The following is a 26,735-nucleotide window of genomic DNA, read 5'->3' as shown; positions in this document are numbered from 1 at the left end:
CGGGATAATCATGCGGTGAGATTCTCAGGAAACGTGTATCTCGTCCACAGCAGGGCCGACGCATGGCTTGCCACGTTCTCGTGACACTCCAGAACGTGCTCGCGTTCGGTCAAACCCGAGAAGCGCCGTGAGCGTGAGGAAAGATTGCCGTCTCGCCTTGCCTCGGGGTCGTCTGCCCGGCGCCCGCTTCAAAGAAGGGTCTTGTTGCGCCAAGACTGGTTTCAACAAGAGCCTCTTAAAGTCCCGAGACGGACGCCGATACCCAGGTCTCGGCCGAAACGTGACAGGGCACAACACTCAAGGTGCATACGTACATGCCTGCCTGCTCAAGCTTACAGCCCCAAGCGTCGTCATAATAATCATGTTCACCAAAGGCCAGGCTCATTCATCACACTCGCTGTGTCGTATTGAGCTTCATCGGACGAAAAGCAACATGTTGATGCTTGACCACTCTCTACCGTGCAGCCCTCCATCCCGCCAATGTAGGCAGTATATGAATCGATCGAATCCTAACGCCATCGCTATTCGACTCGCCAAACCGACGAGGCCTCATTTCTCCAAATGTTGTACAGTAGTCGCCCGTTTCAGATGGAGGACGGCGCGGCATCCTTCCTCCACCCCTTGTGCACCATGGCGGTTTCGATCGCCTTCCAGATCTGCTCGGTGATTTCCTTGTCTCTGAAGCGCGATGCGTCATGGCCATCGCCCCTCCATCGGTCGACCGCCGTCGAGACGACACGGTGGCCCCAGTCCTTGACATTATCAGGCGGGGCGTCGCCTCGCCAGCCCACATACACGCCCAACACGTGCTTGAACAGCTCGTTCGGACTGCTCCATTTGTAGTTCTTGAACTGCCATGTCTGCCCAGTGGTGAAGACGGCCACGACGCGGTTCCAGTACTCGGGCTTGAACTGCTCCGGTCCCTCCACGAGGATGAACCTCAGGGGCCGGTTCGGGTCGATGCTCGGCATGCTGCGCTGCACGTGGAGCATGGACGCTGTGGAGGCAGCCGTGTCCGCCGGTGTGAACCTTCCGTCCTGGAGAAAGGAGCGGATATTGTTCAGGCGCAGGAGAGCAGAAGCAGAGGGCGAAAGGAGAATAATGGGGTCGGGACGACGCCCGGACACCTTGGAGGATACAGACGTGGTCGGGTTGGCCGTGGTTGATATGGGCGCAGACTGCGACTTCTTTGTCAAGAATGGCGTGGCGAGCTTGCGTACGTGCGAAAAGTCCTGGTTTTGGGTGTCAGCCGAGCCCAATTCCACCAAACTCGCATAGCCTCTGCGGCAGGATAGTATCGTAGCATACCGTAGGTTTGATCCCCCGCAGGACGGTGTTGCGATCACCCATCTTCCTCTCGCCATTGTACACACTGGCCAGCCTTGGGTCCAATGTCCCTTTGCCAGCTCTGGCCGTCGACGCCGCTGCACCAGCTTTGGCTGTCGCGGCTTCTCCTCCAGCTGCCGCCGCCTCGCCTCCCGCGAGCGGAACAATGTATTCACTCTCCGCGCCCTCGAGCCATGTGATGAGGTCTAGCTTCTCAATGTACCCCAGGTTCTGGACTTTGCCCTTGTCCCCCAAGGATTCGTTGAGCGCTGTCGCTTCAGCATTGTACTGAGGGATGAGCTGGTCGCGGTTCAGCCACGCAAAGTAGATGGAGCGCAGGTCAAAGGGCTTGTCATTGGAAATGAAACGCGTCGGCGTCGCGATGGGCAGGGCGATTCCGCGCGTCGGGAAGGCCAGATGCGTCGCTTGGGCGAGCTCGACCCGTGGCGAGGCTGGGTCTGAGGACGCTGTAGGGTGGTATGGCCCTTGGGTCTTGATCGCTTCGCGGAGCAGAATGAGGGGGTCTGAATCAGCCATGATGGCGACGTTCTCGGGAGGACTGCGGTGAGGACAGAGGCGCGCGTCTTCAATGTTGGAGATGGACGAGGTTGGAGCTTTTCTCAAGATTGAGCTACCATGCAGCGATTTCAGCCAATCAGGCTCTGGCGCGTGACAGCCTCACGCCTTCACACAGCACGAGGCTTCTGAATGCAATATGCTCGATTGACAAATTGTGACTAGCCGCAATCATCTCGCAGCAAGTTCCGTACCTCAATCAGAGCGAAGCAAACCACAACAAATTACACGCGGGTCTGTGGTGAAATTTGACCACCACGATTATGGCACTGGAGCGCGATGCGAGTCTGGCCTCACATTTACCAAGACTCACCTACCCTAGAGTAACGACATGATCGAATAATTGAGGACTGGCGGACCTTTCCAGCTTGTTGAAGAACGAGATGAGTATCACGACTGATATACGATTGTAGCTTCGCAAAGCAGACTCTCCAGTTCGTTTCCAGAGTCGCTTCCTGGAGGCTCAATCATTGGAACGACGTGCTGTGGTTCTGTTGCCTTAATATACCTTCTAGAATCCACACGATTCTTCCCATGCATGCTCTATGCGAACCGATTTCAGATGACACTAATGTTTCCCCGTCAAACGCCGATACACCTGTCAGCCGTACGCGCCCTCTTTAAATACCCATCAGAAGCTTCGCCCGCTCGTAGGTATAGAAAGCCACGGCAGCCATGGGCATCACCTTGACGTATCCAATCGTCAAGCCCACGAAGTAGCCCCTGACACCTCTCTCCCTGAATATCATGCGGGCTGTCTCGCCAAGCCCAAGCCTGCGCCCATCGCCCACCGCACCACCAACTTGCATTCGTCGACGGATCACCTCGAGAGGGTACGATGCCGTCTGCGAGACAATACCAGCTATTCCTCCCGAGGTGAGCTCAGCCCACGACCGTAAGGCAGCAGGTTTGTCTTGTGGGTGGTTCTTCTTCCGGGGTAGAGTCGTCTGCTGCGCTATCGAGGGGTGACGCAGGAGGTCGCTCACCGTATCGTGTGTCAAGAATGACATGCCGGCATAGGGGAGCATGCCGAGCACGGTAGGGAAGAAACCACGGTAGAAGTTGCCGATGCCAATGCGGGGCGCCACCTTTTGTATCGTCTCCGCGGCGGCCTGGACCGGCTGCGGCGCATGAGGTAGTTTCGCCGTGGTTGTGTGGTTGATCGGGGACTCGTTGTAGATCTGGCGACATGTGGATGCCAGTGATGACCGCCCCTCGCGCTTGGTCTCAAACGCCATGCGCACGCGTATGACTTCGAGGGGATATGTGAAAAAGACTGAAGTCACACCGGCCAAGCTGCCGCTCACTAATCGTCGCCATGACGTCTCGTGATGTCTTGAGGGGATGATGATCGATCGAATTTGCTCATAGGCGAGGAACTTGATGCCGGCGTAGGGGAAGATTCGAAGTAGAGTAGCCGAATGGCCACGAAACAGGCCCCGGCTTCCATCTTGTCCATATATATCTTTCATAGCAGTCGCGACACCGAACCATGAGCCTGTGTATTTCGCAAACTGGGGACTGCTGGCCTGGAAGAGAATCTTGACGCGATCGAGAGGCGCAACGACGGTTTTACCCTGTATCGGTCAGTATGCCTCGTCGCACCGCATCGTGGGAATCATATCGACCTACCGCACATCCTGCCAGACCACCCGCGACTCCGGTTCTCCAGACATAGTCCCAGGTTCGCGTGCTTGCCCGGCTGCTGGTGTCTGCGCTGGCTGGTCGTGCCTGCTGCGAAGGCGTCGCTACTGGTCGCCCAGCTGTGTCATCCCTTGTCACCTCGGACATGGAGGAGGCATGGCTCATGACCAGAGAGTAGGTGCTGGCTGGCTGGTGTCGTGATTCTCCACGTGCTATGGGAGTGGAGGACTTGGTCGTGCTATGAGACTACCATGCCTGATATGTAGTGCGCAACAGAACGGACAGGCAGCTCCAAATGTACGAAAAAGTCTGAAAGTGTTTGAGGCAAGGAAAGTTGGGATGTGTCGAGGGTTTCGTCGGCCATCCGCAACTGGCCTCGAAATTGACGATTGGGTATTGTACAAGACTGGCGGCGGGCCGGCCAGGGACTTTACTGACATACCGAAGGTACTGGACGTCATGCGGGCGACTTTCCTGGTTGTATAGACGCCACACGATTCGCTGCAGACCGTAGGCCCCCACAGAACATAGCGCACTCACTACCAGCGAGGGGCATCCAGCCACTAGCCGAGGATTGCCGAGCTCAACAAGTCTTGCCTTTACACTCTTACTGGCACTTTTCCGGACGAGAAGACACAAGCCGTGCGGGAGGGTCATGGAAAGATCTTCAATTCTGTATCAGAGCGATGACGGGTCAATACTTGTTCTCGACATTCCACGGTCACTGGAGGAGAGCCAGACGCTGCCTGGACAGATCCCTCTCTCACGACGCCTCATATCGGCTCAACCCATCACCGAGCCATATGTGACGCCTGAGCCGAAAAGGGTTCGTGGCGGTCACGCGACGCTTGCCGGAGCCCAGAACAAGTCGCCTGCCGCGCAGATAGCCGACCTCATGACTGGAGCCGTGGCTCAGGATGCCCTGGACTATTGCAGTCACCATTTCCACGCAGAATACTGCTTGCCTCGACTGCTAGAGGGTCCGCCTGTAGCCGGTGAAATCTTCACGCCTGCTGGTGCACGAAGCCTCCATGGCTCGCTGCAAGAGCTGAGCGACCACGTCCGAGAAGACGCACCAGTATTTGATCTTATCATGATGGACCCGCCGTGGCCGAATAGATCTGTCCGCCGCAAGACTGACAACTACTCGACCGTCTACAGGCTTGAAGATATGCAGCACCTCTTGCACCATATCCCAGTGCCATCGCACTTGTCACATAGTGGCCTGGTGGCCGTGTGGATCACTAACAAGTCCAGCATTCTCGACTTTGTCAAGGAGCTGCTCGCGTCGTGGCGGCTGGAGCAAGTAGCGGAGTGGACATGGCTCAAGGTGACCGCCTCGGGCGAACCAATCTATCCCATCAATTCAGAATGGCGCAAACCCTGGGAGAAGCTCGTCATTGCCAAGCGCGTTGGTGCGGCGACGCCCGCTGGACTACAACCCAAAACGATCATTGCTGTCCCCGATCTTCATTCAAGAAAACCCAACCTGCAGCGACTCTTTGCAGACATCTTGCCTCCCCAGTATCGGGGGCTCGAGGTCTTTGCGCGTAACTTGACGGCTGGCTGGTGGAGTTGGGGCGACGACGTGCTCAAGTTCCAGCAAAATGTACATTGGTCTTCGCCGGATGATGCAGACCGCCCGTAAGTAGCCCAATTACAGTAATATACATCTCGTCGTGGTACAACAACGCTTGCGACAACCTGCCAACCTAGTCCCTCACCGAAGGTAACCATTGTCCCTTTTGCGCCTTGGCCCAGCGCTTCTGCACCACCGTGGAGCTCTTCTTGTCAGGACGGGCGGCTGCTGCACGGGCCGGGTTCTTCGCAGACTTTACTTGGCCAGCCTCCATTTTCGCCGTGACCCGATCGTCGGCCGCCCGCTTGTGCACAATCTCCTTGGAACCATCCTTCCTGTTCGACGTCGTCGCGATGCCGTTGAATTTGGGATCCAAATCGACGCCATTCTGCCACTTTTTCTTGCCCATGAGTATGTCTTGAGCAGACTTCCTCAACTCTGCCCTGTCCTTATCATCCGGCTTTGGCTTGCCATTTTCCACAACAGCCTTGGATGGAATCTCGCCCAGGCCAATGTTCCGGCTCATTTGGCGATTTTTGTAAGCAGCTTCATCTCGTCGATCGAATAGCTCCTTCATGAACGCTTCGGGGTTGTTTGGTAGCTCGGGCCATTGGAAAGGCTTGGCCAGTTGTACGGTCATGAACTTATACGGTTGGGGACGGTACACTGATTGCAGGCCAGTGCGGTGGATCAGTGATTGTTGCTTGACCATGACGCCGACCCTGGTGACCTCGACATTGTAGAGATTCCACAGATAATCGCGCAGATCGAACTTTGTAAACGTCAAGGGAACTTGGAAGAAGGCCTCGTTGGGGTGCATCTTCTTTCTCCGGAGTAGGGTGACGAGATGGGAGGGCCTGCACAAACAATGAGCGGTTGACTGGGGACAGTGCGTGCTTGACCACTCACATGTAGACCTCTTTCTTTCCCAGGCGGAAGCCCGGCGCTGAGAGGCTTGCCGCCGCCTTCGTCGCTGGAACGGCCATGGTCGTGGCTGTGATGTGTTGATGGAGAGGGCGTCGTGGCAATGTCGCGATGTTGAAGAATTTCGAGATGCGTCGTTCAGCCTGGCGCGTCTGATTGGCCTGACCTCGAGAAGTGGAGCATCCCGTCGGGATTGGTCCCCTGGCAGCTTTAATATGGAAGGGGCGGCCCACCTTTGACATGGGCCTCAGACGAAGGTCGGTGAAAGACCTCAGGAGTTGCAGGCTTCTCACCTCTCACTTTCCCACATCACCTTGAATCTGGATTGGATGCACTTGCGCTTGACTGATCGCGACTGTGGTGGCTGGACCACCTTTCATTGTTTCTTCTCACGACTTGAGTGTTCACGGCTCTTACACGTCCTTTGTCGCCTTTTGTCTCATTTGAACGCCCACTGGTCTAGCTTGAAGTACGAACAAAGACAGCCAGCATGTCTTTCACCACAAGAACGAGAAGACGGCTCTCAGGCTGGTCGAACAACTTTCGGAGGTTGTTCAAGATGGACGACACAAGCTCAGGTATAAGTACTGGAGGAGTCTCGTCATCGCCTGGGGCTCGTGAAGAGCCCCTTTCACGAGAGCCTGACGTTGACTCACAAAGTGAGCCAACAAATAGACGGAACAAACCCCTTGTCGAGAAATCAAAAACGTCACCAGAATCGGAAGGAACAGACGCAGAAGAGGAGCGAGACGGAGACCAATCGACCTTACCATTGACTGAGGAGGAGATCATGAAGCTCACGTTGGAGGAGGAGTTGGCAGAAGCCAAAGCCAAGTACAAAGGCTGGGAAGACTGGGCCCCCGATGAAGAGAAGTTATTTGGAATCTTGTTCATGCGACAGAACCTTCCGATCATGCCCCAGCACTGGTTTCTGGATTTCCGTAACTTTCCAATCCATGAGAAGGTTTTTGATACCCAGGATTCCGAGCCTATTATCTACGCTCATTGTAATAACGGCATGACTGAATACCGAGGTGGGACACGCTCTCCGTTATTATTTGTTTCTTTTGGAGTCGAGACTAACGTTGTGATAGCTACAAACGCAATCACACGCATGATTGACGTTAACCTCGCAGTGAACTCTCTTCTCGAATCAACGCCGATGAAGAGTCAGAAGGAACAGAAACGTCTTCGCTATCGAGGAGCTCGTCTCATTACAGACGCCATCGAGAATCTCATTGACTGGGCCGCGCGCGATGGTGGCTACGAGAAACGCCGAATGCTGCCCAACGTGGTCGTCGAGATGGTAGACGTAGATGGAAAAGAAGAAGACATTGTGGAGGCCGTCACGACACATATGCGCTCTTTGATTAAGAAACACCGAGAGTACTATCGTGTCGACCGGAAGCCCAATTTTTGGAACCACGCCGATTTGCGATTCACACAAATGACGCCGTTGGGCCGCACCCTCAGGAGGAAACGGTCAATGTGTCTGAAGAGGAAGAGGCCGCTTTCTGCGACACCAGAATTGGACTTTGAAGACGACCTAGCCAGCGAGCAACCCGAGTATGTGGTTGAAACGCCGAGGCGCCAACCAAAGCGCCGCCGCTGTGGCAGCTCGAGAAAGGGTCTCGCAGACGATGTTCCTAAGTGGGACAAGGCGAAACCTAGCATCGAGACAGACACCCCCGATCCTTGGCTGACGCCGCACAACGTTGCTGTTAAAGTGGAGGACCTTTCCGAGGACTCCTCTCCGTACATGGTCCCTCGATATACACGGTCACCTACTAGCGACGTGGCCATGTCTCGGAGGTGCCCAGTGGTGTACGGCCTGTACGTGCTAGGCCTGACCGTTGTGGTTGTGACAGCCGACGCGGAGAAGGGTGTGAATGCACCCATCAGTTTCCAAGTTGACTGCCGCTTTGACGACAAGCACCAGAACGTCTGGAACGCCCTGACCATTGCAACGGTGGTCTGCCTGGCAAGAGACGAGCTAATGTCCCGGATCGATGACTTTGAGGAGGTAGATACGACTTATGACAGCGACCCCGATGCCTGATCCGGTCGGCGTGGAAGAGGGTATGTGGAATTTATATTGCATGGCGAGCGTGGCGAGGGCTCTACGAGATATAACGAATCATGAGAGTGAAGCATAAGCGCCATTGTTTCTGCTGCTAGCATAGCCTTGTATACAATTGAGACTTGCCGGGCTGAACATGACATTCTCTCATGTCTATCGATAAGTGTGTGCATATGTGTTGTGTGGGTTATTTGACAACAATGTGTCGAAGCTCTATTGTCCATCCCCTAACGCCAAACGATGCCGGGATTGTACATGCATCCTGCCTGACCTCTAATCTTCCATCCGTCTATATGGTAGTTGTACATATTCACAAAATCGCCAAAAGATAAACTCTGCTGCCCCTCCCTCAAATGGCCCTGGACTCGTCTTGCTCAGGGAACCAAGTATCCATCTGCCGCAGGAGTCGCTGGTACAAGAACAGCATACACCCGCTTTGGATGAACGTCCACACACCACGCGGCCCCACGCCCCTGAACCAGCCAGCTATGCCCTCGCTGCGGTAGAGGACGTGTAACCCCTTGATCACAGATGACGTGTGCAGCGCGGCAGCTCCTGGTTTCGGTCGATGCGTGTTGGGCGACGACGTCGAGATGCTCCTGCGCTGCGTACTTGCGCCGGCCTCTTTTGCGAGAGTACTGGAGCTACTGGGCTCATTGACCTGCGTCTGCAGTCGGGTCTTTACGACGTCCAGCGGACAGGTTATCACACCTGCTAACCCACCGGCTAGGCCGCCCGTCAGCAACTCGAGCGGCACACCGACGTCGCGACTTTGCTTGTACTGGCGCGCCCACGCGTGGAACTGCTCCCAAAACATGAACTGCAGGGCAGAGAAGGGCAGATCACGATATAGCGTGGCCTGATATCCATGGAAAAGCGCTGCTGTGCCTTCAGTGCGCACAATGGTCCGTGCTGCGTCGATGGTCCCGCGGTAGTTGTAGCCGGATTTGAAGTGAGGGTTGTTGTAACGACCTTGGAGCTGGAGTCGGGTCTTGAGTACTTCAGAGGGAACGTAGACGACGGAGGCAGCCAGATCGCCCAAGAAACCTGCGCTGTTAGCTCCTTGTGCGATGTAGGATTTCTCGGTCGACCTTACCAGCTGAGAGATAGGCCAGATGCTGCTGGCACCCATGGTCCAGGAGGAGTCGTTTACTCCACTCATACGTGCCGAAGAACATAACCGTGCCCGGGAACGAGCCTCCAAACGCTGGTAACCAGCCGCCGTACAAGCCCCTGCGAATGCCCTCCTGCCGCCATATCGTCCAGTACGTCTGACCGAGCGAGGTGTATTTGCTGGGAATGTGGGGATCGCCTTGCTGGCGCGTCTTGACCGTGTCGAGGGAGTGCATGAGCATGTCGCCTGTCGAGCCGCCTATGCCACCGGCAACCATAGCCTGTGATGGGTTAGTTTCTGTTGCCTTGGCGAGATGACGTCGGGGCGATCGATTCGTACATGAAGAAAGGGCGGCCGACCCTCGGCCTCAATGTCCTCGCCATCGGAACCCATAGCTTGTGCTCGCGCGCGAGCCTTCGATTGTCCTCTGGGCTTGCGTTGTGGCCCAGTCTCCCGCCGTCAAAGGCTGTTATAGCTGCCACGACTGGTTTGGGCCTTTGCGACAGAGGGTTCAGTTCGAAGTCCACTGGTTGTGCAGAAGGACGGAAACGAGTGTGGGTCGGATAAATGTGAAGCACTCGAATTTGAGAAGAACAGTCAATGATTCATGCGTGGCGCGGCTGGTAAATTGGTGGGCGTGCTCGCGTGGCCCGTACTGTGATGTCGTTGGGAGAGAAATTTCCCAAGCTCTAAAATCGCCGTCCGGTTTTGCGGCGCCCTCCCCGTTATCGCCGGGCACCATCATTGGCCCGAGCTCGTACGCAGAGGCGAGTAAAGCATACAGATGTGTTGGTCGCAAAATTGATTGTTGGGTTGTATTGAGTATTGCGTCGATTGCTGAAATTCTTCTAACCAATGTTTCTTACGCTTTTAGTTTGAGCTGGGCTACCAAGGCATGCAAGCGCAAGAGCGTCATCAAGTCTCCGGATGTTATATGAATCGTACACTACTCGGACATTCTTTTCCCTATTAATACACCAGCGGCCTTTTATGATCGCTCCATTCAAGAGGGCCGAATTTGTTGAAAGGGTACAGCACGTGTGTGATCCTGCCTGTAATCAGTTGCTTCGACACAGGTCCATACGTGTTGCTGTCCAGGCTCGTCCCTGGTGGCCCATCGCCCTCCACCCAGACATGTTCTGCCGGCACCATGACCGTGGCAACGGGATACGGCGTCTTGGTCCTGATGACGTCCCCTTCCAGAGCGACGACGCGCTTCACGGCGATGTTCTCAGGTTGAGTTGGACTCCTGTCTGGGTCAGCAACCTCGCGTACAATCTCAGTGGTGAGCACCGTCACGTACCGTAACGTGACAACCATGCCCCTTTCCAAGTCCTTGTTGGCGCCCCATTTCAAATTCAAACATACATCTCGCCGCAGGGTGCTGTCCCGGTCGGCGTTCATAAACGGATACATGGACTTGCCGTTGATCCTGGTGACTTCGGCAACGTAAAGGTTGAAGCTGGCGATGACGGGGAACCAGCTGACCAACCCCAGGAAACTGTAGACTGCGGCGCGAGATTGGCCTCTCCCAGGTCTCCAGAAGGAGCGAGCGCTCATGATGAAGCCTCTGTCGGCGGGCACACCCAGTGGTGCTGCAGTTGCGTCCAATGCGAAGCGAGATGCAACTGTGAGAGTGAGATGGCGCTAGTGTCGCCGGGTGGTTTAACTACAGGGTTCGCCAGTGCTACGAATCCTCCTCTGCCGTGGTCTCATTGATGATTCAGCAGCATTCACGACGTTTGACACATTGCACTCCACGACAATCGACTGGCAGGTTCACTCACTCCTCTCCAAAATGGTTTCACTTGGTTGGATTACTGCAGCTACAAGTCGCTATGTGGTTTGACGCTTGGACACCTTTTCCCTGGCACCCCCCACAAAGAAACACTTTTGTAGTCACCCGCGGATGCAGCCTCTAACTTCATGCCCTTCCAGAGGCCCTTCCGTGGACGCCCAATGCCATTATGAGCCAAAAAAAAGTCATCAGTCTCGTGCGATTCGTGACAGTCCCGGCTCGCTCTAAACAGTCTCGGGAATGTTCTCGTCGCTATCACTGACACTCTCGTCACCGCTGACCTCGGCGTTCTCACGCTCGCGCTTCTCCATGAGGGCTTGCAGCTCCGCATCATCGCTCTCGGTGACAGCCTTGGGCTCCATCTTGACGGACAGGTTGCCGCCTGCGGCTTCGATGCTTTTGCGCACATCCACAATTGCCTCCTCCAGCAACGTGATGCCTGCTGACTTGTCCAAGCAAGTGTTGGTTAAGACGTACAGCGGTGGCGAGACCAGCTTGACCTTGACCTGTGAGTCTTCCGTGTTCTTCTCCTCGGCCTTGCGCAGGGCCTCCTTGACAGCGTCAATGCCCTCGTATCCGAAGCACGTGACCTCAATGTCGGCTCGGACCTTGGTAGGCTGGGGTGTGAGACGCTTGCCAATGTAGGACTTGAGCTCGTCGGCAATGGGAGTAGTGGGGAAGGTAATGTCGTTCCAGACTTCCGGGTTGCTATGTTTGTTAGCCTTGAGCCTGGGAAAGCTTATAGTGAACACGTACGTGATCGACAGCTTGAATGCGTCAATAGCATGGCCGAACTTCTTGTTGAGAGGCCATGCTATGCTCTCGTATAGGCTCTCGATGGGAGTGTTGGTCTTCTCGGCGACGTGGCGCATGATAGAGTGGACCATCTTGCTCTTGTTGTAGCGCTCCTCGCACTTGACAATGTCCTCGGGAGAGACACGGCGTTTTGAAAGATCAATGTAACCTGAACGTCTCGTCAACATGTCGTTCCCCAAGTTGCCAGTGGTCGACCATACCCTTCTCCTTGTCCACACGCAGGACCACGACAACCTCGTTGCGCCCAACGCGGATGAGCTTCTGGATAGATCTGATACGTCGACGCGACAGTTCGGAGAGCAAAATCATGCCATCGATGTTGTCGTACTCGAGAAGCTTAACGTAAGCACCCATCTCGGCGATCTGTGTCTAGCAGTCAGCCATTGTGTTCCCTCCCTCACTCCATAGCGGTGATTGGAAATATCCACGCGCCCTGTTGTATGAGCCCCACGCACCTGCTTGACGTTCACCATGACAAAGCTGTCAATTTCCGGGAACTTCTCCTCGTAGAAACGGCAATTCGATAACGACATGATGGCGGTTGTTTCGGGCGACCAAGAAATTCGAAGGTGGGCGGTGTTCAAGTTGTTCGAGGCGGGGAAGGAGCCCGGGGACGCGGGTTAAGGTCGCCGATGTGTATGATTCCTGTAAACCTGGCTTCTACAGATTCGATGTAGATGATATGCGGAGAGTGCTACAAGTTGACTCTAAGATCGTGTAGGCGCAGATGTTCGATGGCTCGTGAGATGCGGGAAGAGTCACAATTTTGACATTTTCCCACTGAGGCCCGATGGATGGATGGTGGGGTGTGGCGTTGGCGGGGTGCTACTGTGGCTGACCAAGCTACTTCAGCGGTAAATCACGGCAGAATGATGTGGCTGCTGACTGTTGAACCTCGAGCTTGAGGCTGCGTTTGTCCGCAGTTTCATGGGCGAAGCAAATGCATCGCACTGCAATGTCCCGATAAAACGATCGATCAAATCTACGTTCATTAAAATTTAATCTCTTTAAACTGGTTTAATCGTCCGATCGCAAGGGTTTAGGGAGCGGCGCTGCTGACTAATCCGGCTTGGAGGCCGGCTGGCGAAGTAAACATTTGAATTCTCCAACGACAACGAAGGTACCCAGCGACAGTCGATAAACATGGCTCCAGGTATGTTCGACAATTCAATCACCAAGATATAGGCTTTGTGAAAACATGCTGATCCTTGCGCAGCAACGCAGTACGAGCTCTCGCCGCCGCCGGGCGACGCGATCTCGGCGCTCGCATTCGCGCCCAATGGTTCGACAAAATTGCTGGCAGCTTCATGGGACAAGCAGCTGTACGCCTACGACGTCGCAAAACCTGATTCGAGCCTCATAAAGACATACGAGCACCGTGCGCCCGTTTTGGACGTATGTTTCGGCGACAATGAGAATGAAGCCTACACGGCTGGCATGGACTGCGTGGTAAACAAGTACGGCCCCCCCCCCTCCCCCCCCCGAAGAACACACGCGGACATTGCGACCTGCTAACGCACTGGCAGAGTCAATTTGGAGACTGCAGAAATGACGGAGATGAGCAAACATGCTGCTCCGGCGCGTTGCGTGGTATACAGTCCAGCCCATGGTAAGTGCCATTGTGAGCAAGGCCCCCTTCGAATTTGGTAGCTTACGAGTATACAGGTGTCCTGATCTCTGCGTCCTGGGATTGCAGTCTCAATCTTCACAATGTTCGCGAACCCTCGAGCACGCCTATCCGCATTGCCCTTCCTGGCAAGCCACATGCTGTAGCTGCCAGTCCATCCAAGGTGGTGGTGGCCATGACCGGGCGGATCATCAACATCTACGACCTTCAAACAATCCAAAACTTGTTCTCCTCTGGGCAAAGCGAGCTCAAACCATGGCAGCAACGCGAGTCGTCACTCCGATATCTGACCCGCGCCGTGGCCTGTATGCCTTCCGATGCTGGCTACGCAACCAGCAGCATCGAGGGTCGTGTGGCGGTGGAGTGGTTCGAAGACACAGCGGAGTCCCAGGCGAGAAAGTATGCCTTCAAGTGCCACCGACAGCCTGCGCCGGATGGCGACGGCGATATAGTGTACCCTGTCAACGCACTAGAGTTCCACCCAGTCCACGGCACGTTCGCCTCCGGCGGCGGAGATAGCACAGTCGCATTGTGGGATGCGGAGGCAAAGAGGAGGCTGAAGCAGTACCAGAAGTTCCCAGACAGCATTGCCGCCATGGTGTTTTCCAAGGACGGCAAGTACCTTGCCATCGGTGTATGTCCCGGGTTCGAGACCGGACAGGAGGATTACAGCGGGGAGGGCAAGACTTCCATCCTCATCCGCGAGCTGGGAGACAACGAGGCGAAAGGGAAGGGGGCAAAGTAAGATGTATAGTAGGGTGTTTTACGCGAGTCGGCGTTCTGGGTTTAGGCAAGGGACTGAATACTTTCAAATGCATATCCTGCTGACCAAGTGCAGCGCTGACAATGACAGACGATAGATGCTTCCTGTCTGTGCGGCGTCATCCACCCCTGGGAACGACACACCGAGGGCAACATCGAAAACATCTAACTTAGTTCCCCAGCATATGCAATGGGTGGACGATTGCATACCACGTTCAGCGCGGCATCACTGCCTTGTATTTATTCACATCTTGAGGGGATGTCCCAGCAATCTCCCGATTCTCGAACCTATCTCGGCACAGGAGCTGCCTGTTGTCCCCCTTGGTGCTAGGTATTTTCGCCATCGGCATTCGATAGTCCCGTATCCTAATACCCCGGCAAAAAGTGAATCTTCCTTTGTTCTCAACAAGCTTCGGCGCACTGTCTGGAACCGTTTTTAGAGCCTTCTGCGGCGCCGTCTCGAAGCCTCCGACGCCTGAGGTATTGCTATTTGACCTCTGTTGGTCTGGTATGTCGTCTACGATAGTCTCGATGTGCTTCCTTTTCCTCGTAGTTATCAAGGACAAAGACGAGTCTCGTTCGCGCGCTAGCCGAAGAAGCGGTGTTCCTGGCGACTTGCCTGCGACGCCTACTGAATGAGCTTGCGATAATGGTGGGCTTTGTGGGACCCTAGACACAAGATTTCAGCATGTGTGTGGTAATCCCTGGCTGCTTGCCTACCTGTCGAACAACTGATCCTCACATAACCCTATCCATGGTCGCTCATCTTCCAGTTCTGGGTCTGCTCTTGATGCGCAGACTGGCTCAGCCTGCTGGTGTGTGCTTCGATGTGGCATGTGTTGCCAATTTTCCGTACAACTCATATTGCAAGAGGTAAGGTGTAACATTTAAAATGGCCATACTCAACCAACACCTAAGGTACCTTGAGGTATTACCTGAGGAAGTAACAGATGTCAACCCCCACCATTAGTACCTTCTTGCGACACGCAAATCAGGAGCAACAAGCGAGGAAAGAGCCGCTCAGGGACTTGCCACTCCAGGGAACCGCCAAGACTCAACGCTCGAGATAGGGGACTCTAATTGGATTGAAGATACAAGTATTGTCTGTGTGCACCCAAGTGGACTGCCAAACAATGTAATAATGCAATCAACATGTGGAATGGACCATCGCCATGGTCTCCGGTCAATGGCGCACCCTTCCCGAATTTCATCACCGATATGCTCGCAGCCAAGATGACCCGAAGTTCGGCTCATTGACATGGTGTTGAGTACGGAAGGCTTCTGAATCCCACTTCCAGTTGAGACCGCCCCCATAAGCCCCCTAAGCTCCTCTTTTGGATGGCACGACTGACTATGGCTTGTTAGTATAGTTCTGAAAACGGGTTGATAAGCATACCTGTCTTTCCGGAACGTAGTCAAATGTGCCGGCCATTCTCAATAAGGTGACTTGCTGGTTATTCTCTGGAACCTCATTGCCCCAGAGCATGCTGTGAGGGAATCCGAGGTCGAATGGAGCAGCCGATTCGATCTCCTCAATATCTTCGCGTGAAAGCTGCAGCGTGAGCGCTTCAATGTTGCCTTTCAAGTGATCCACCTTGCGTCCACCGACGATGGGAAACACGTAGGGCGCCTTGTGCATGACATATGCCATAGCAACACTAGTAATGGCTGTGTCACGACGTCGGGCTACATTCTCGAGCGTGATGCTGATTTTGATGTCGTGGTCATTCAGCTCGACCGCCCGCCCACCCTGGGCATTCCGCTGCTCCTCGCTCTTGAAGCGGCCTCCTCCAAGTGCCCCCCACGGGGCGATGCCCATACCTTCGTCTTTGCACATCGGTATGATGTCCCTCTCAAAGTCTCGACTGGCTGCCGACCACCGTCCCTGATACACGGAGAACTGACGCAAACCGTGGTTCCGGGCGTACTCATTGGCCTTGCTGACGACCCAAGCTGGCGCATCGCTGATTCCCAAGTGCAATACCTTCCCGGCTGCCACAAGGTGGTTCAAAGATTGCATCAATTCGGGAATCGAAGTAGAGTAGTCCCACCAGTGGACGTAAAGTAGGTCGATGTAACTCGTCTGTAGTTTCTGGAGACTGGCCTCGACTGACAGATGGAGACTTTTGCTGCCATTGCCCGAGTAGTTGGCTTGGATATGGGGGTGGCCGGGGCCCCCTTTGTAGTTTGTCGTGTACTTGGTCGCGATGACTGCACAGGTCAGGTCATTCAGTCTCATGCGTGCGCGAAGATGTCTCACCCATCTCGTCACGATTCCCACGTTGCTTCATCCATTCTCCGATCCATTTCTCAGATTCTTCAAATTGATAGTTGTTTGCAGTGTCGATGAAGTTGCCTATTCATTAGCACAGATTCTCGAGCCCGGCGCATAACACACTACACACCACCCTTCCCATCATGTCAGCGGATGTCGAACGTGAGTCTCTGGGAATCACACCTGCTCGTAGAAAAAGTCCAAGATGCTCTCGGTGGTCGCGCGGTCGCAGGTCCCCATGTAATCCTTCCTGGCAAATCTTAGCCTATACTGAGTAACGAATTGGCTGAATACCAACCAGGCATTGCCGAAGTTCATGGCACCAAGGCATATCGGACTGACCCGCACCGCAGCATTGGGAGACAGGAGACGATACCGGCCCAGAGGGCTGGTAGGAGTTGGGGCCGAGGGCAGAGGATTCATAATGGCTATTCAGGCAGAGGCACGTCAATGATGAAAAGTGAGGTAGCAGGACGGTGCTGAAGTTTGCTAAAGAGGGTTTATAAATCTAGCAGGTAGAGCAGGCGCGGATGGCTTTTATACTTCACATACGAGCAAGGTACCTTACTTCTTCCTCCACTGCCAACATCGTTTGACCTGCACGGAAATGCGGCCGCGATTGTTCCCACAGCTCTTGCCTAACCCAACCCAACATCCGCGACTCCGCATCTACTCTGGATGAGATCATCTGTCCCGCATCGTCAATATGAGTCAAAGACTGATTGGTCCAGTTCGTCAGCCGTTGTGGTGTGAGGAGAGAAGTTTGATGTCATGACCCAAGTTACGCAAGGTGGTTTGGAGGCCTCGGACATTGGAAGCTCAACCTCCTTAACTCCGACAAAAGAGGCCTAGTCGGCGTTCAAGGAAGCACCATAAGGTAAGCCATGTGCAGCTGGAACTTTCTGCTGTTCCAGTGGCGGTCGCAAGTCTTGTTGAGCTGAACAGAAGAAACCATCTTCGCCAGCACGCTGAAACGCAGAGTCTAGGCTGACCCTCTAGTACTGTGTATTGGACGTGACTTCAGGTGGACAAAAGATTCCGCCAACGGAGAAGTGGATTGTGTACTGTGCTGGGCTTCACGAGCCGGGCATAGACTGGCTACAATTCAATTTGATGCGAAATGGCATATTTGATGACTGACGATCTGGACTTGCAAGATTGTTAAAAGCGTTTGACCGATAATAGGCGACTCGAGGCACCTTCAAGTCCCCACCTCTTTCGTGGATGGATGATGCCGACATATTGCCGGTCCGGATTGGCCTGCCTTTTTTCCTCAACCTTAACAACATGGTCTGATTAGGAGCTCATCGACCACTCGATATCGACATTTCCATACCCAGAATTACGCCAATGCGTCGAATCGCCAATTGCCTTGATCGGAGGCATCATTATCTGCAATGACCGTACCAAAACCCGTCCCTTCCCGAGCGGCGCTCCATGCCTTAAGGGGCATCGCCTTTGGCACTTCCTGCTCAGTCGTCTTGCTGGCCGAGGAACGTCGAAGACGTACAGAAATTGCGCGTGCAGCCATAGACAACGCACGGAAACTGTCTACCCTCAAGTGCCAATTCGGGTCGGTGACGCACATGGAAGACGGCCAGCCGTCGCGAAGCAAAACAGCGCTTCACGCCCAACCGGCAGACGCGCCGCGTCGAAGAAAACGACAAAGCGCGAACCGAGCCCGCTTAGATGATGCCACCGACGATTCGATCCCTGCCGTCGAGCGAAGGCCAGCCGCAGGTCCCGATCCCGCTGGACTGAACCGTCGCCAACCCTCCAAAGGCCTCGGCATACAAGACCCATTATCGAAGGCGGTTAGCTATGATGCTCTTCCCTACCGGCTCATGCAATACGAGAGCAAGGAATTGTCAAGGCGACCCAACACACGAGCAATGACTAGCTCCGCGGGCTCAGGGCCGAAACCTTCCTTCGACATGGCCGTGGATCCCAAGACCGTGCCGGCAAGGGTGGACGAGCTCATTGCTCGGGAGCCTTGCACCAATATCGACACCGACATCAACTGTTTTCTTGGTATTCTCAAGACATTTGTCCACTTATTGGAGTCTCCGGCCTGCACTTCTCGTGCAACTGAGACATACTATAGTCACTTGAACAAGCTCCTGCAACATTGCAACATCAAAGGCCTGGAAGGGGACCATTTTGTCAATTTCGATCATGTTGCCGAACGGCTTATCCAGGCAAGCATCCGATCCGACACTGCACCCCTCGAGCCGTGCTTTGAGAAGCTCAGACCTTTCTACCGCGACCCAGAGCTGTTTCTAGTCCGGGTGCTGTCTTGTCTGCCCAGTGTTGCCACCGACAACACCTCCAAGCGCCTGCTTGCGTGGTGGGGCAAAGACAAGAGGTATCCGTTAACCGCGACGGCAGTGTTTCGTGTTTTGAAAAGGTATCAGTACGACTCGAATGTCAGTGTGGAGGACACACAGTTCCTTTTCGAGCACCTGCAATCTGTCGGTCTTGGCTCTTGCGTCGAGCTTGATTCAGACTTTACATTCAAGCTGCACAGATGGCTTCTCCATGTGGCCACTCTGCAGAACGATCGGGCGGAGGTCCTGTCCCAAAGCCAATTACTCAAGAAGATAGATGCAGCCCGTGCCCTCGAGGATGTATCGATCCAAGTTTCGGTATTGTGCGCCAGTGCCTGCGCGCAGCATGCGCGGAATTGTGTATCAAATTTTACCGAGCTGAGCCGCATTCTCCAGGATAGCGATCCGCAATATTCTCGAAGCTCGATCAACAAGTTCATCGCCGCTTGGATCCCTTTCATGGACGTCACGGAGCTCGACTGCATCATCCGCCATGCAGTGGACCGACACGGGATCCCGATCAAACGTCAGTGGCTGATATCGGTGCTTGAGCGCTACTCTGCTGCGATGCAACATGAGAAGATGCTCTCATGGCTGCGCTTCTGCTTCGATAATGGCTGCAAGACCGATAGCAACTATCTACACTTGATCCTGCGAGAATGCTACACGCATTGGCGAGTTGGCGGAGAAGCCTTTAAACTCTTTGAGGAGCGTCTGCGCCAGCTCGATCCTAGCCTATCCAAGATGCGCATGTTTTCACTGGAGAAGAGGGATTGGAAGACAGCATACATCAGGGCTGTGGAGAGGAGTCCCTCTGGGTCGCTCCCGCACGAGCCTCAGGTCTTCGCGCTCATGCAGAAGGCAGCCCTGAAGCAGTCGTGGCAGGTAGTGTGGGATGAGTTTTGTGCTGCCCAGCCTAGCGTGGACGCAACGTCAGCGAGGTGCTTGTCATTGGCTGTCATGGCGCGCATCGAGCTCGATGCCGGGGAGACCAACAGCACCGAGGCACTGATCAAGTCGGCAAAGACCAAAGGCAACCCCGTCGGCCAAGCATTGACGCCCTTCCTGATGGCTCAGCTAGAGCAAGGGAAGGACCCGCTGCAGGTTCTGCAAAAGCAACTACATCTCGGGAACTACGTGCACGACATGGTTTTTACCACGGCTGCGCGATGCGCCTTGAAGCAGGACCACCACGAGGCTTTGGTGGAGATCTGCGAGATGGCAGCCCGCGTCAAAGGCAGCAAGACCACAGGAGAAGTTGACTTCCTACATAGCGCTCACAGCTTCTCGAACCTTTTGCAGGCGTACAGCCGCGCGGAGAAATTCCAGAAGATGCATTCCCTGCTGGATCAGTTCCAAGAGAAGCCACGCGCCTGGGCAACCTGCAACGCGAGCAGACGGGCGATCAAAGCTGCCACCAAGCTGATGGCGAAGCGACTGAGCTGGGCGCGGGACAATGGCAAGGCCACCGAGTGTTATGCGTCCGGGGTGACCAAGTTGGTCCAGGCCTATGACAGTGTGTTTGTGCGCCGCCGCACCAGGGCTCAAAAGGAAGAGCTGCTGCAGGCCGTACTCGACATCAGCGCTTCGTCTGTGAAGCCCGAGGAAGAAGACGTTGCGAAGCCCGTGCCTGTCAAGGTGTTGGCCGAGTCCAGCAAGCGCCTCGATGATGTTGGGAAGCACGAGGTGGCATCGACGTATACTCGACCGGAACTGCACCGAGGTGTGCTGTCTTGGACACGCCATTCGCAGCATCACGTACACTACCCCGCAGAGCAGAGGCATGCCGTGGCCTTGGGCTAATTGGAGCCTTTGTGGAGATGACTACTCTGCCAGGCGCCATTATACTGAACCATGTGAAAACTATCTAAATGATACTGTACGATACTGTGGTGGCATCAACCGCTCCCACCCGTGTTGTATACTATGTAGCTTATCAATCGCGAGATCAAGATAATCTGCTGTCTCGCTCCCATGTCACCATTCTCGTCCCTGCTCACAATCCGACATTGATCATTGGCGAGAGTATGATTTGATATGATGCGTGCATGCTTACCACCTCTTCGAATCGTACGATACACCTCGTCAGACAATGACATGTGCTTGCCGCATGTCAATATACGAACGTCTACCGCGCTCATGATTGGCCAGGCGGGCTCGGCGGTCAGGAGCAAAGTGGCGCCATCATGGCCCAGAGAAGGGAGCCTAGAAGGGCAGAGGGCCCTGAAGGGCCCTTCCCCCCCCTGGGAATCCGAAATTAGACATGCCTGGCAAAATTTCTGGGTATCATCTATGATACTTGGATTAAATTGCACCCATCGCCATCGCACGACGCATGTACGTATGTATTCGTATACATTCAGTTGCTGCCCGTCGCCTATGCGCAGCATTAACGGATCATACTCAAACAATCTATTCCGCACATTGCGCAGTACTCACTGCCACGCGCCGTTTCAAGCAAGCAGCCTCTGAGATCACCACTGCTGCGAAACCCGGTCCCGCTTCCGCCTTGGTCCCATCGGCCATTCGAATCAGCACTATAATACTTTCGAACGTTGCTGCCGCCGACGAATCCTCTCGGCCCCCAGTCGCCACCACACTTTTGGTCCCTCACATTCCCAACGTCGAGTGAGAAAACCGCACGCCATGGACGACACTGTAGAGCGCAACCGCCTGCGACGCGAGCAAGCGCACGAGGCCGATGTCGTTGTCGTCGGCGCAGGTATCTTTGGCTGCGCAATCTCCTACGCCCTCGCGAAACAGGGGCGCTCCGTCATCCTGCTCGAACGATGGATGCACCAGCCAGACCGCATCGTGGGCGAGCTGCTCCAACCGGGAGGAGTAGCAGCGCTCAAGAAACTGGGATTGGGGCACTGCTTGGAGGACATTGATGCAATCCCCTGCAAGGGGTACACAGTTCTGTACCATGGCGTGCCAACCAAGATTTCGTATCCCACAATCGACGACGACGGTCAAGTTATTCATCAATGGGGCGGATCAGGCAGAGAAGGAAAGAGGCCTGTCGGACGGGCTTTTCACCACGGCCGGTTCATTATGCAGCTGAGGCGAGCGTGCGTGGCGCACCCCAACATCACCGTGGTCGAGACCGAGGTCACGAGCACAATACGGAGCGAAGTGAGCGACGAGGTCCTCGGCGTCGAGACACGGACGACGAACAAGGAGACGGGCGAGAAGACACGGGACTGTTTCTTTGGGCAGCTCAACATCATCGCGGATGGGTACGCCTCCAAGTTTCGCAAAGGGGTCCTTGACGCCACGCCCGTCGTGCGCAGCAAGTTCTATGCTCTCGAGCTCATCGACTGCCCGCTCCCCGAACCCTTCCACGCCCTCGTCGTGATCGGAAACGCATTCCCCGTACTACTCTACCAGATTGGCAGCCGCGAGACGCGCGCGCTGATCGACGTCCCCGCAGACATTCCCGAGGCCAGCCCCGCGGCCGGTGGTGTCAGGGGTTACATCAACAACTGTGTCCTGCCCGCCGTGCCGGAGCCTATCCGGTCCGCAATGGTGACCGCACTCGCCGACGGCAAGATCCCCCGAAGCATGCCCAACAGCTGGCTCCCGCCCTCCAAGCAGTCGACCGATGGCCTCATCCTCCTCGGCGACGCGATGAACATGCGTCATCCACTCACGGGTGGCGGCATGACAGTCGCATTCAACGACGCTGTCATGCTGTCCGACCTGCTCCACCCGAGCCAGGTCCCGAGCCTGAGTGACTCGCAGGCCGTCCGGTCCGCCATGGACACGCTCTACTGGAAGAGGAAGCGTCTCACTGGCATCGTCAACGTGCTTGCCCAGGCGCTCTATGCGCTGTTCGCCGCCAATGACACCCAGCTGCGCGCGCTGCAGCGCGGCTGCTTCGGCTACTTTGAGCGTGGCATGACCGATGCACCCGCCGGCTTGCTCGGCGCCATCCTCCAGCGCCCGGTCGTGCTGGCCTACCACTTCTTCAGCGTTGCCTTCCTGGCGATCTGGATGAACGCCTGCGATGTCGTCGGGTCCATTTGGGGTATATGGAAGGCCCCGCTGGCTCTGATCGACATGGTCCTCATCTTGTGGAAGGCGTGTGTCGTGTTTGTGCCGGTGATGTGGCGCGAGGCGTGTAGGTGAATACCCCATCGCAGTATTGACGATTACGATGAGCGTTGAATTTGGATCGGGTTGGCGGCATCGTGCATATTCCTATCGGCGTTATTGGCACCTCTTTTAGGGGGGAGAAAGCATGCTCTTAGGCGAATTCGATGGGAGTCCTGGATGTTATCGCGATATTTCAGCTGCTTAGACTTGCTTGTACAATTTAATCATAATGCACACGCACGTACTCCTCATGGGGTATTTCTGCCGTACCAAAGGTTCTACCTCTATCCCAAGGGACTTCCTTCTTTTCAAGATTCTACCGCTAATGCGATTGATCTTGCCCTTTGTAGGTCACGCGTGGCGTTGTGGATGCCTATGTGAGTCGTCTTCTATAGACCCCCATCATCCAGCTCGCCCTCAGGACCGCGAGGCCAATGGCCATCTTGAGGCTGTCCTGGACCACATTCAACTTGCTCCCTTCGACCTCGTGCCACTCGATGGGCACCTCGGCCACCTTGATGCCCGCGCTGGAGCCGATGACCGACCCGTCGGAGCCCAGGATGGGGATCGCCGGTGCGGACTCGGCGAGCATGAGCATCTCAATGTCAAAGATCCAGCCTTCCGTATGCATGTACGGCACAATGTGGGGCAACGCAGCGCGCGTAAACAGCTTGAAGCCACACTGAGTGTCGCGGATGCGTGACGTGGCCGGTGGCGTGAGAATGGTGAGCACCAGGTGAAACGAGCGCATGAGGAAGTTTCGCAGGGCGGAGCGCTATGACATGATGTCAGTGGTGTGATTCTCTCCTGCCTGCATGGCATCCCGAACGTACCTTGACCACGGCGTCGCTACCGACCAGGTGAGCGCGGCTCCCAATGGCAACGCCCCTATGGGAAGCATCGACCACCTCCTCACAGCCCTCGATGAGCTTGCCGACGTCGCTGAACTTGGAGGCGCCGTCCGCATCCGCGAACAGCACGTACTCGCCCCTGACATGCCGCAGGCCATGCGTGACACCGCCGCCTTTGCCACGGTTCTTCTCTAGCGTGACGATGCGGATCACATCATCCAGTTTTCTCTCGCGCGCAAAGTCTAGGATGACCTCCACAGTCCTGTCCGTGCTGCCGTCGTTGACAATGATGATTTCGTAGCCAGACGTATCCTCGTCATGCGCGTGTCTACCGCCAGGTTGTCTCTTAGCACCGGTGGTCTCCGCAGGGGGCGCGCCGGGTCGGCCGTAATGCTCGTCAAGATAGTCCACAGCCTCCTCCAGAGTAGGTATTACGCGCTCCTCTTCATTGTAGGCGGGCAAGACGACGCTGAGTCGCAGCTCAGCTCGCTCGATGGATCCGATCTCGTGGGCAGGGTCGTTTCCCGCATCACTGGGAGCGAGTCGCTTCTTCTCGCTCAGGTGGCGCTCTGCCAGCCATCTGTCGTACCAGCAGGGCAGAATCCGAGGTACGGTGTTCTTCTCGGGCGAGTTCGACGAGGAGGTGATGTAGCTCTTCTCAGACGGGAGGACGGGTCGTGGTTTCGGCGCGACGAGATGGAGAACGACAAAGAGCTACAGCCGTCAGTCAGAGTCTTGCAAGGCCATGGCGTGAGAGCCACTCACGGAAACGAGTGAGAATAGCACGCACGCGACGAGCAGAGCGAGCAGCACGTGGATGGGTGTAGCTTGAATCCAGGCGTTGAGGGGCCCAACGAAGCGCGTTGCCAGCGCCGGAAGCGCGTCCATGACGGGCTAATGGAACGCTATGACAACCGCATGCGTACAGTACAAGCTGAGACAATGCAATAGGCGTGTTGCGAGATGTCATGTGAGGGCGGAGGTGTGAGGGAGGGATCGTGCTGGCACAAGGAAGATTAGGGGGATGAAGTAAGAACAAAGTGAGACCGGCATTCAGGGACCGCCATGCGCTGGCCGGGGATCGACAGGGCCAATTTCTCGGGGTTGGAGCCTTGGAGGGGCACTTGGTGCCGGGTGGAGATGGCCCGGGCCCGCCGCTAGTGCCAGTGATTCGTGGTGGGGTTCCAGTCCATGTCGCGTCGTCACAGGCATCACTGGAACCTCACAAGTCGCGGGGTCTTGGTCTCAGTCTGGCTGTTTCTAAATACTCATCCATTTTCATGGTTGCCATTGGGCAACGATGCTGTATATTTCCATGCTAATGTGGGCTTCGAAGCATCAGCATCTCTACGAGGACTGCTCCATTCGCACTTTCTACTCCATGCAACAGCCCGAAAGCCCTGACTGACGAGAATGACGCTTGCCGTAGAGTTGTGTCACAATCCTCGCACAGCCACAGCGGCAACGTTGATTCCGGGAGGCAGCATGAAGATAACCAGTTCGTCATGTCGTGTAATCTAATAACTTATGCTCAAGCGTGGATGCCCCGAATGTCCCACGAACAAAGCTCCCAAACCTGCCAGAACGCCAGCTAACGAAACAACCCACGTCAACGCAATTATACCCAAAAATCCCGTGTACCATTTTCATGCTCTACATTGCAGCAACCTGACTTGCGCCACGGTTCTTCTTCACCAGCTTCGCGCCTTTCTTGCTCGATTTTTTGCTGCTTGGAGCGACGTCTGCCGCAAACTCAGGCGTTCCTTGTGCAGCGCAAAATTTCTCCATTGGGATATTTTCTTTGAAGCGAGTCTCCCGTAATTCAGATTTCGCCATTGTCTCAGGCTCATACATCGCCACTTGCTTGACAGGCTCAGCGAAGTAGGACATGTTTGAAAACGACGCGGCGTCGCTTGAGTTCAAGTAGAACCCTGAAGCCGGTGCATCAGACGGCGACAGTGACGGGGCCACGGAGGGCGAAGGATACTTGGATGAACCAGGAGTGAGTGCTGGCAATGACATGGCTGAGTTATGACGCGTAGGGCCGGCACTTGGGATGGCCATTTCTTCGGACCGTGGAGAGATGATATCCACAGGCAAAGGTACTGGCGCGGTCCCAACCGCAACTGGCGTCGGGCTCGCAGTATTTCTGACGAAATTGAACCCACGGACAGATGGGGGCGGTCGAGTGTCCCGCGCCGCAACTCGGTGGTTGGTTGTGCTCGACATTGCTTTCCTGTCGAGAGACGCATCTGAAGCTTGACGAGAGCGGGATCGAGGGTGGAGTCTGTGAGAGGGCGCACTTGACGATGGCTGTGATGATGCTGCGTGAGCCCTGGGTGCTCCCAACTCCAGATCACCGTGCGAGCTTGTCGAATCAGAGTTGCTTTCCACCGGGGAGCGCTCACCAAAACCTTCCGGCTGGGAGCGGTTGACGTCGGGAATCGAATAGATAACATCGCGGCTACCATTGTCATATGGTGAAACGCCCGTGTGGCTGTATGCACGAGGCAGACGAGCCGAGGCGCCTGGAGTGGCCTGCCAAGGATACGACACATTCGATAGACTGCTCCCCACACGCGGGAAGTTGGGACCAGGCATGCTGCCGTGGTGAGACACCGGGGTCATGGCGCTTCGTCTCCTGTTCTGCTCAATGATCTTGGGCCGGTCAGTCGCTTCTCGCCATGCCGGCGGCGCACAGTTGTAGGCGTCCGTTGCTGCGTGTGTAGGGACATGTCGGTAGGGTGTGCGAGACTGTTGTTGCTGTTTCTGCTCGGCTCGTTTCGTATTGTGCTCTTTGGCCGTCTGCCTGCTTTTACGGAGATTTGAGAAGATGGACATGGTGAATTATGTAGGCGACATCCAAGCAGTCGACGCGTCGTCCGTCTCCTCGCAGCCACACGCTAACGGTAAGATCTGATGAAATCGAAAGTTTGTA

The 26,735-nt window shown here is 55.4% G+C and overlaps 12 protein-coding genes across 12 annotated transcripts; 5 read left to right on the top strand and 7 right to left on the bottom strand.

Moving 5' to 3' along the window:
• Positions 1 to 584: 584 nt before the first annotated feature.
• On the bottom strand, positions 585 to 1,863 carry J7T54_006861 (Cell division control protein-like protein; the record flags this gene model as incomplete). Its single annotated transcript, XM_051508147.1, has 2 exons — positions 585 to 1,232; positions 1,309 to 1,863. The coding sequence occupies 2 exons, from the start codon at positions 1,861 to 1,863 to the stop codon at positions 585 to 587; spliced, it is 1,203 nt and encodes a 400-aa protein (XP_051366075.1).
• Positions 1,864 to 2,522: 659 nt separating this feature from the next.
• J7T54_006860 (Mitochondrial carrier protein LEU5) lies at positions 2,523 to 4,007 on the bottom strand (the record flags this gene model as incomplete). The annotated part of the gene is made up of 3 exons (XM_051508135.1): positions 2,523 to 3,479; positions 3,535 to 3,731; positions 3,989 to 4,007. 3 exons carry the CDS (start codon positions 4,005 to 4,007, stop codon positions 2,523 to 2,525), a joined length of 1,173 nt encoding a protein of 390 aa, XP_051366074.1.
• A 194-nt stretch (positions 4,008 to 4,201) lies between these two features.
• On the top strand, positions 4,202 to 5,194 carry J7T54_006859 (Methyltransferase-like protein-like protein; the record flags this gene model as incomplete). The annotated part of the gene is made up of 1 exon (XM_051508124.1): positions 4,202 to 5,194. The coding sequence occupies one exon, from the start codon at positions 4,202 to 4,204 to the stop codon at positions 5,192 to 5,194; it is 993 nt and encodes a 330-aa protein (XP_051366073.1).
• Positions 5,195 to 5,258: 64 nt separating this feature from the next.
• On the bottom strand, positions 5,259 to 6,111 carry J7T54_006858 (large subunit ribosomal protein L23; the record flags this gene model as incomplete). Its single annotated transcript, XM_051508113.1, has 2 exons — positions 5,259 to 5,982; positions 6,035 to 6,111. 2 exons carry the CDS (start codon positions 6,109 to 6,111, stop codon positions 5,259 to 5,261), a joined length of 801 nt encoding a protein of 266 aa, XP_051366072.1.
• Positions 6,112 to 7,163: 1,052 nt separating this feature from the next.
• Positions 7,164 to 8,108, top strand: J7T54_006857 (uncharacterized protein; the record flags this gene model as incomplete). The annotated part of the gene is made up of 1 exon (XM_051508102.1): positions 7,164 to 8,108. The coding sequence occupies one exon, from the start codon at positions 7,164 to 7,166 to the stop codon at positions 8,106 to 8,108; it is 945 nt and encodes a 314-aa protein (XP_051366071.1).
• Positions 8,109 to 8,478: 370 nt separating this feature from the next.
• Positions 8,479 to 10,803, bottom strand: J7T54_006856 (uncharacterized protein; the record flags this gene model as incomplete). Its single annotated transcript, XM_051508091.1, has 5 exons — positions 8,479 to 9,176; positions 9,226 to 9,523; positions 9,583 to 9,670; positions 10,328 to 10,492; positions 10,547 to 10,803. 5 exons carry the CDS (start codon positions 10,801 to 10,803, stop codon positions 8,479 to 8,481), a joined length of 1,506 nt encoding a protein of 501 aa, XP_051366070.1.
• Positions 10,804 to 11,265: 462 nt separating this feature from the next.
• Positions 11,266 to 12,390, bottom strand: J7T54_006855 (Eukaryotic translation initiation factor 2 subunit alpha-like protein; the record flags this gene model as incomplete). The annotated part of the gene is made up of 4 exons (XM_051508081.1): positions 11,266 to 11,749; positions 11,798 to 12,005; positions 12,058 to 12,220; positions 12,313 to 12,390. The coding sequence occupies 4 exons, from the start codon at positions 12,388 to 12,390 to the stop codon at positions 11,266 to 11,268; spliced, it is 933 nt and encodes a 310-aa protein (XP_051366069.1).
• A 610-nt stretch (positions 12,391 to 13,000) lies between these two features.
• J7T54_006854 (Mitotic checkpoint protein BUB3-like protein) lies at positions 13,001 to 14,229 on the top strand (the record flags this gene model as incomplete). The annotated part of the gene is made up of 4 exons (XM_051508070.1): positions 13,001 to 13,010; positions 13,074 to 13,314; positions 13,384 to 13,466; positions 13,523 to 14,229. The coding sequence occupies 4 exons, from the start codon at positions 13,001 to 13,003 to the stop codon at positions 14,227 to 14,229; spliced, it is 1,041 nt and encodes a 346-aa protein (XP_051366068.1).
• Positions 14,230 to 15,567: 1,338 nt separating this feature from the next.
• J7T54_006853 (uncharacterized protein) lies at positions 15,568 to 16,510 on the bottom strand (the record flags this gene model as incomplete). Its single annotated transcript, XM_051508059.1, has 3 exons — positions 15,568 to 15,597; positions 15,643 to 16,457; positions 16,507 to 16,510. 3 exons carry the CDS (start codon positions 16,508 to 16,510, stop codon positions 15,568 to 15,570), a joined length of 849 nt encoding a protein of 282 aa, XP_051366067.1.
• Positions 16,511 to 18,413: 1,903 nt separating this feature from the next.
• Positions 18,414 to 20,651, top strand: J7T54_006852 (uncharacterized protein; the record flags this gene model as incomplete). Its single annotated transcript, XM_051508048.1, has 1 exon — positions 18,414 to 20,651. The coding sequence occupies one exon, from the start codon at positions 18,414 to 18,416 to the stop codon at positions 20,649 to 20,651; it is 2,238 nt and encodes a 745-aa protein (XP_051366066.1).
• Positions 20,652 to 21,494: 843 nt separating this feature from the next.
• On the top strand, positions 21,495 to 22,979 carry J7T54_006851 (Squalene monooxygenase-like protein; the record flags this gene model as incomplete). The annotated part of the gene is made up of 1 exon (XM_051508037.1): positions 21,495 to 22,979. The coding sequence occupies one exon, from the start codon at positions 21,495 to 21,497 to the stop codon at positions 22,977 to 22,979; it is 1,485 nt and encodes a 494-aa protein (XP_051366065.1).
• A 340-nt stretch (positions 22,980 to 23,319) lies between these two features.
• On the bottom strand, positions 23,320 to 24,685 carry J7T54_006850 (Dolichyl-phosphate beta-glucosyltransferase-like protein; the record flags this gene model as incomplete). The annotated part of the gene is made up of 3 exons (XM_051508025.1): positions 23,320 to 23,721; positions 23,780 to 24,511; positions 24,563 to 24,685. The coding sequence occupies 3 exons, from the start codon at positions 24,683 to 24,685 to the stop codon at positions 23,320 to 23,322; spliced, it is 1,257 nt and encodes a 418-aa protein (XP_051366064.1).
• Positions 24,686 to 26,735: the final 2,050 nt, after the last annotated feature.

The sequence above is a fragment of the Emericellopsis cladophorae genome, assembly GCF_022114955.1.
Source record: "Emericellopsis cladophorae strain MUM 19.33 chromosome Unknown NODE_2_length_1295279_cov_118_880017, whole genome shotgun sequence".
Taxonomy (NCBI): Eukaryota; Fungi; Ascomycota; class Sordariomycetes; order Hypocreales; family Bionectriaceae; genus Emericellopsis; species Emericellopsis cladophorae.
The sequence above is the reverse complement of the archived record's forward strand: the minus strand, read 5'-3'. Positions and strand labels throughout refer to the sequence as shown.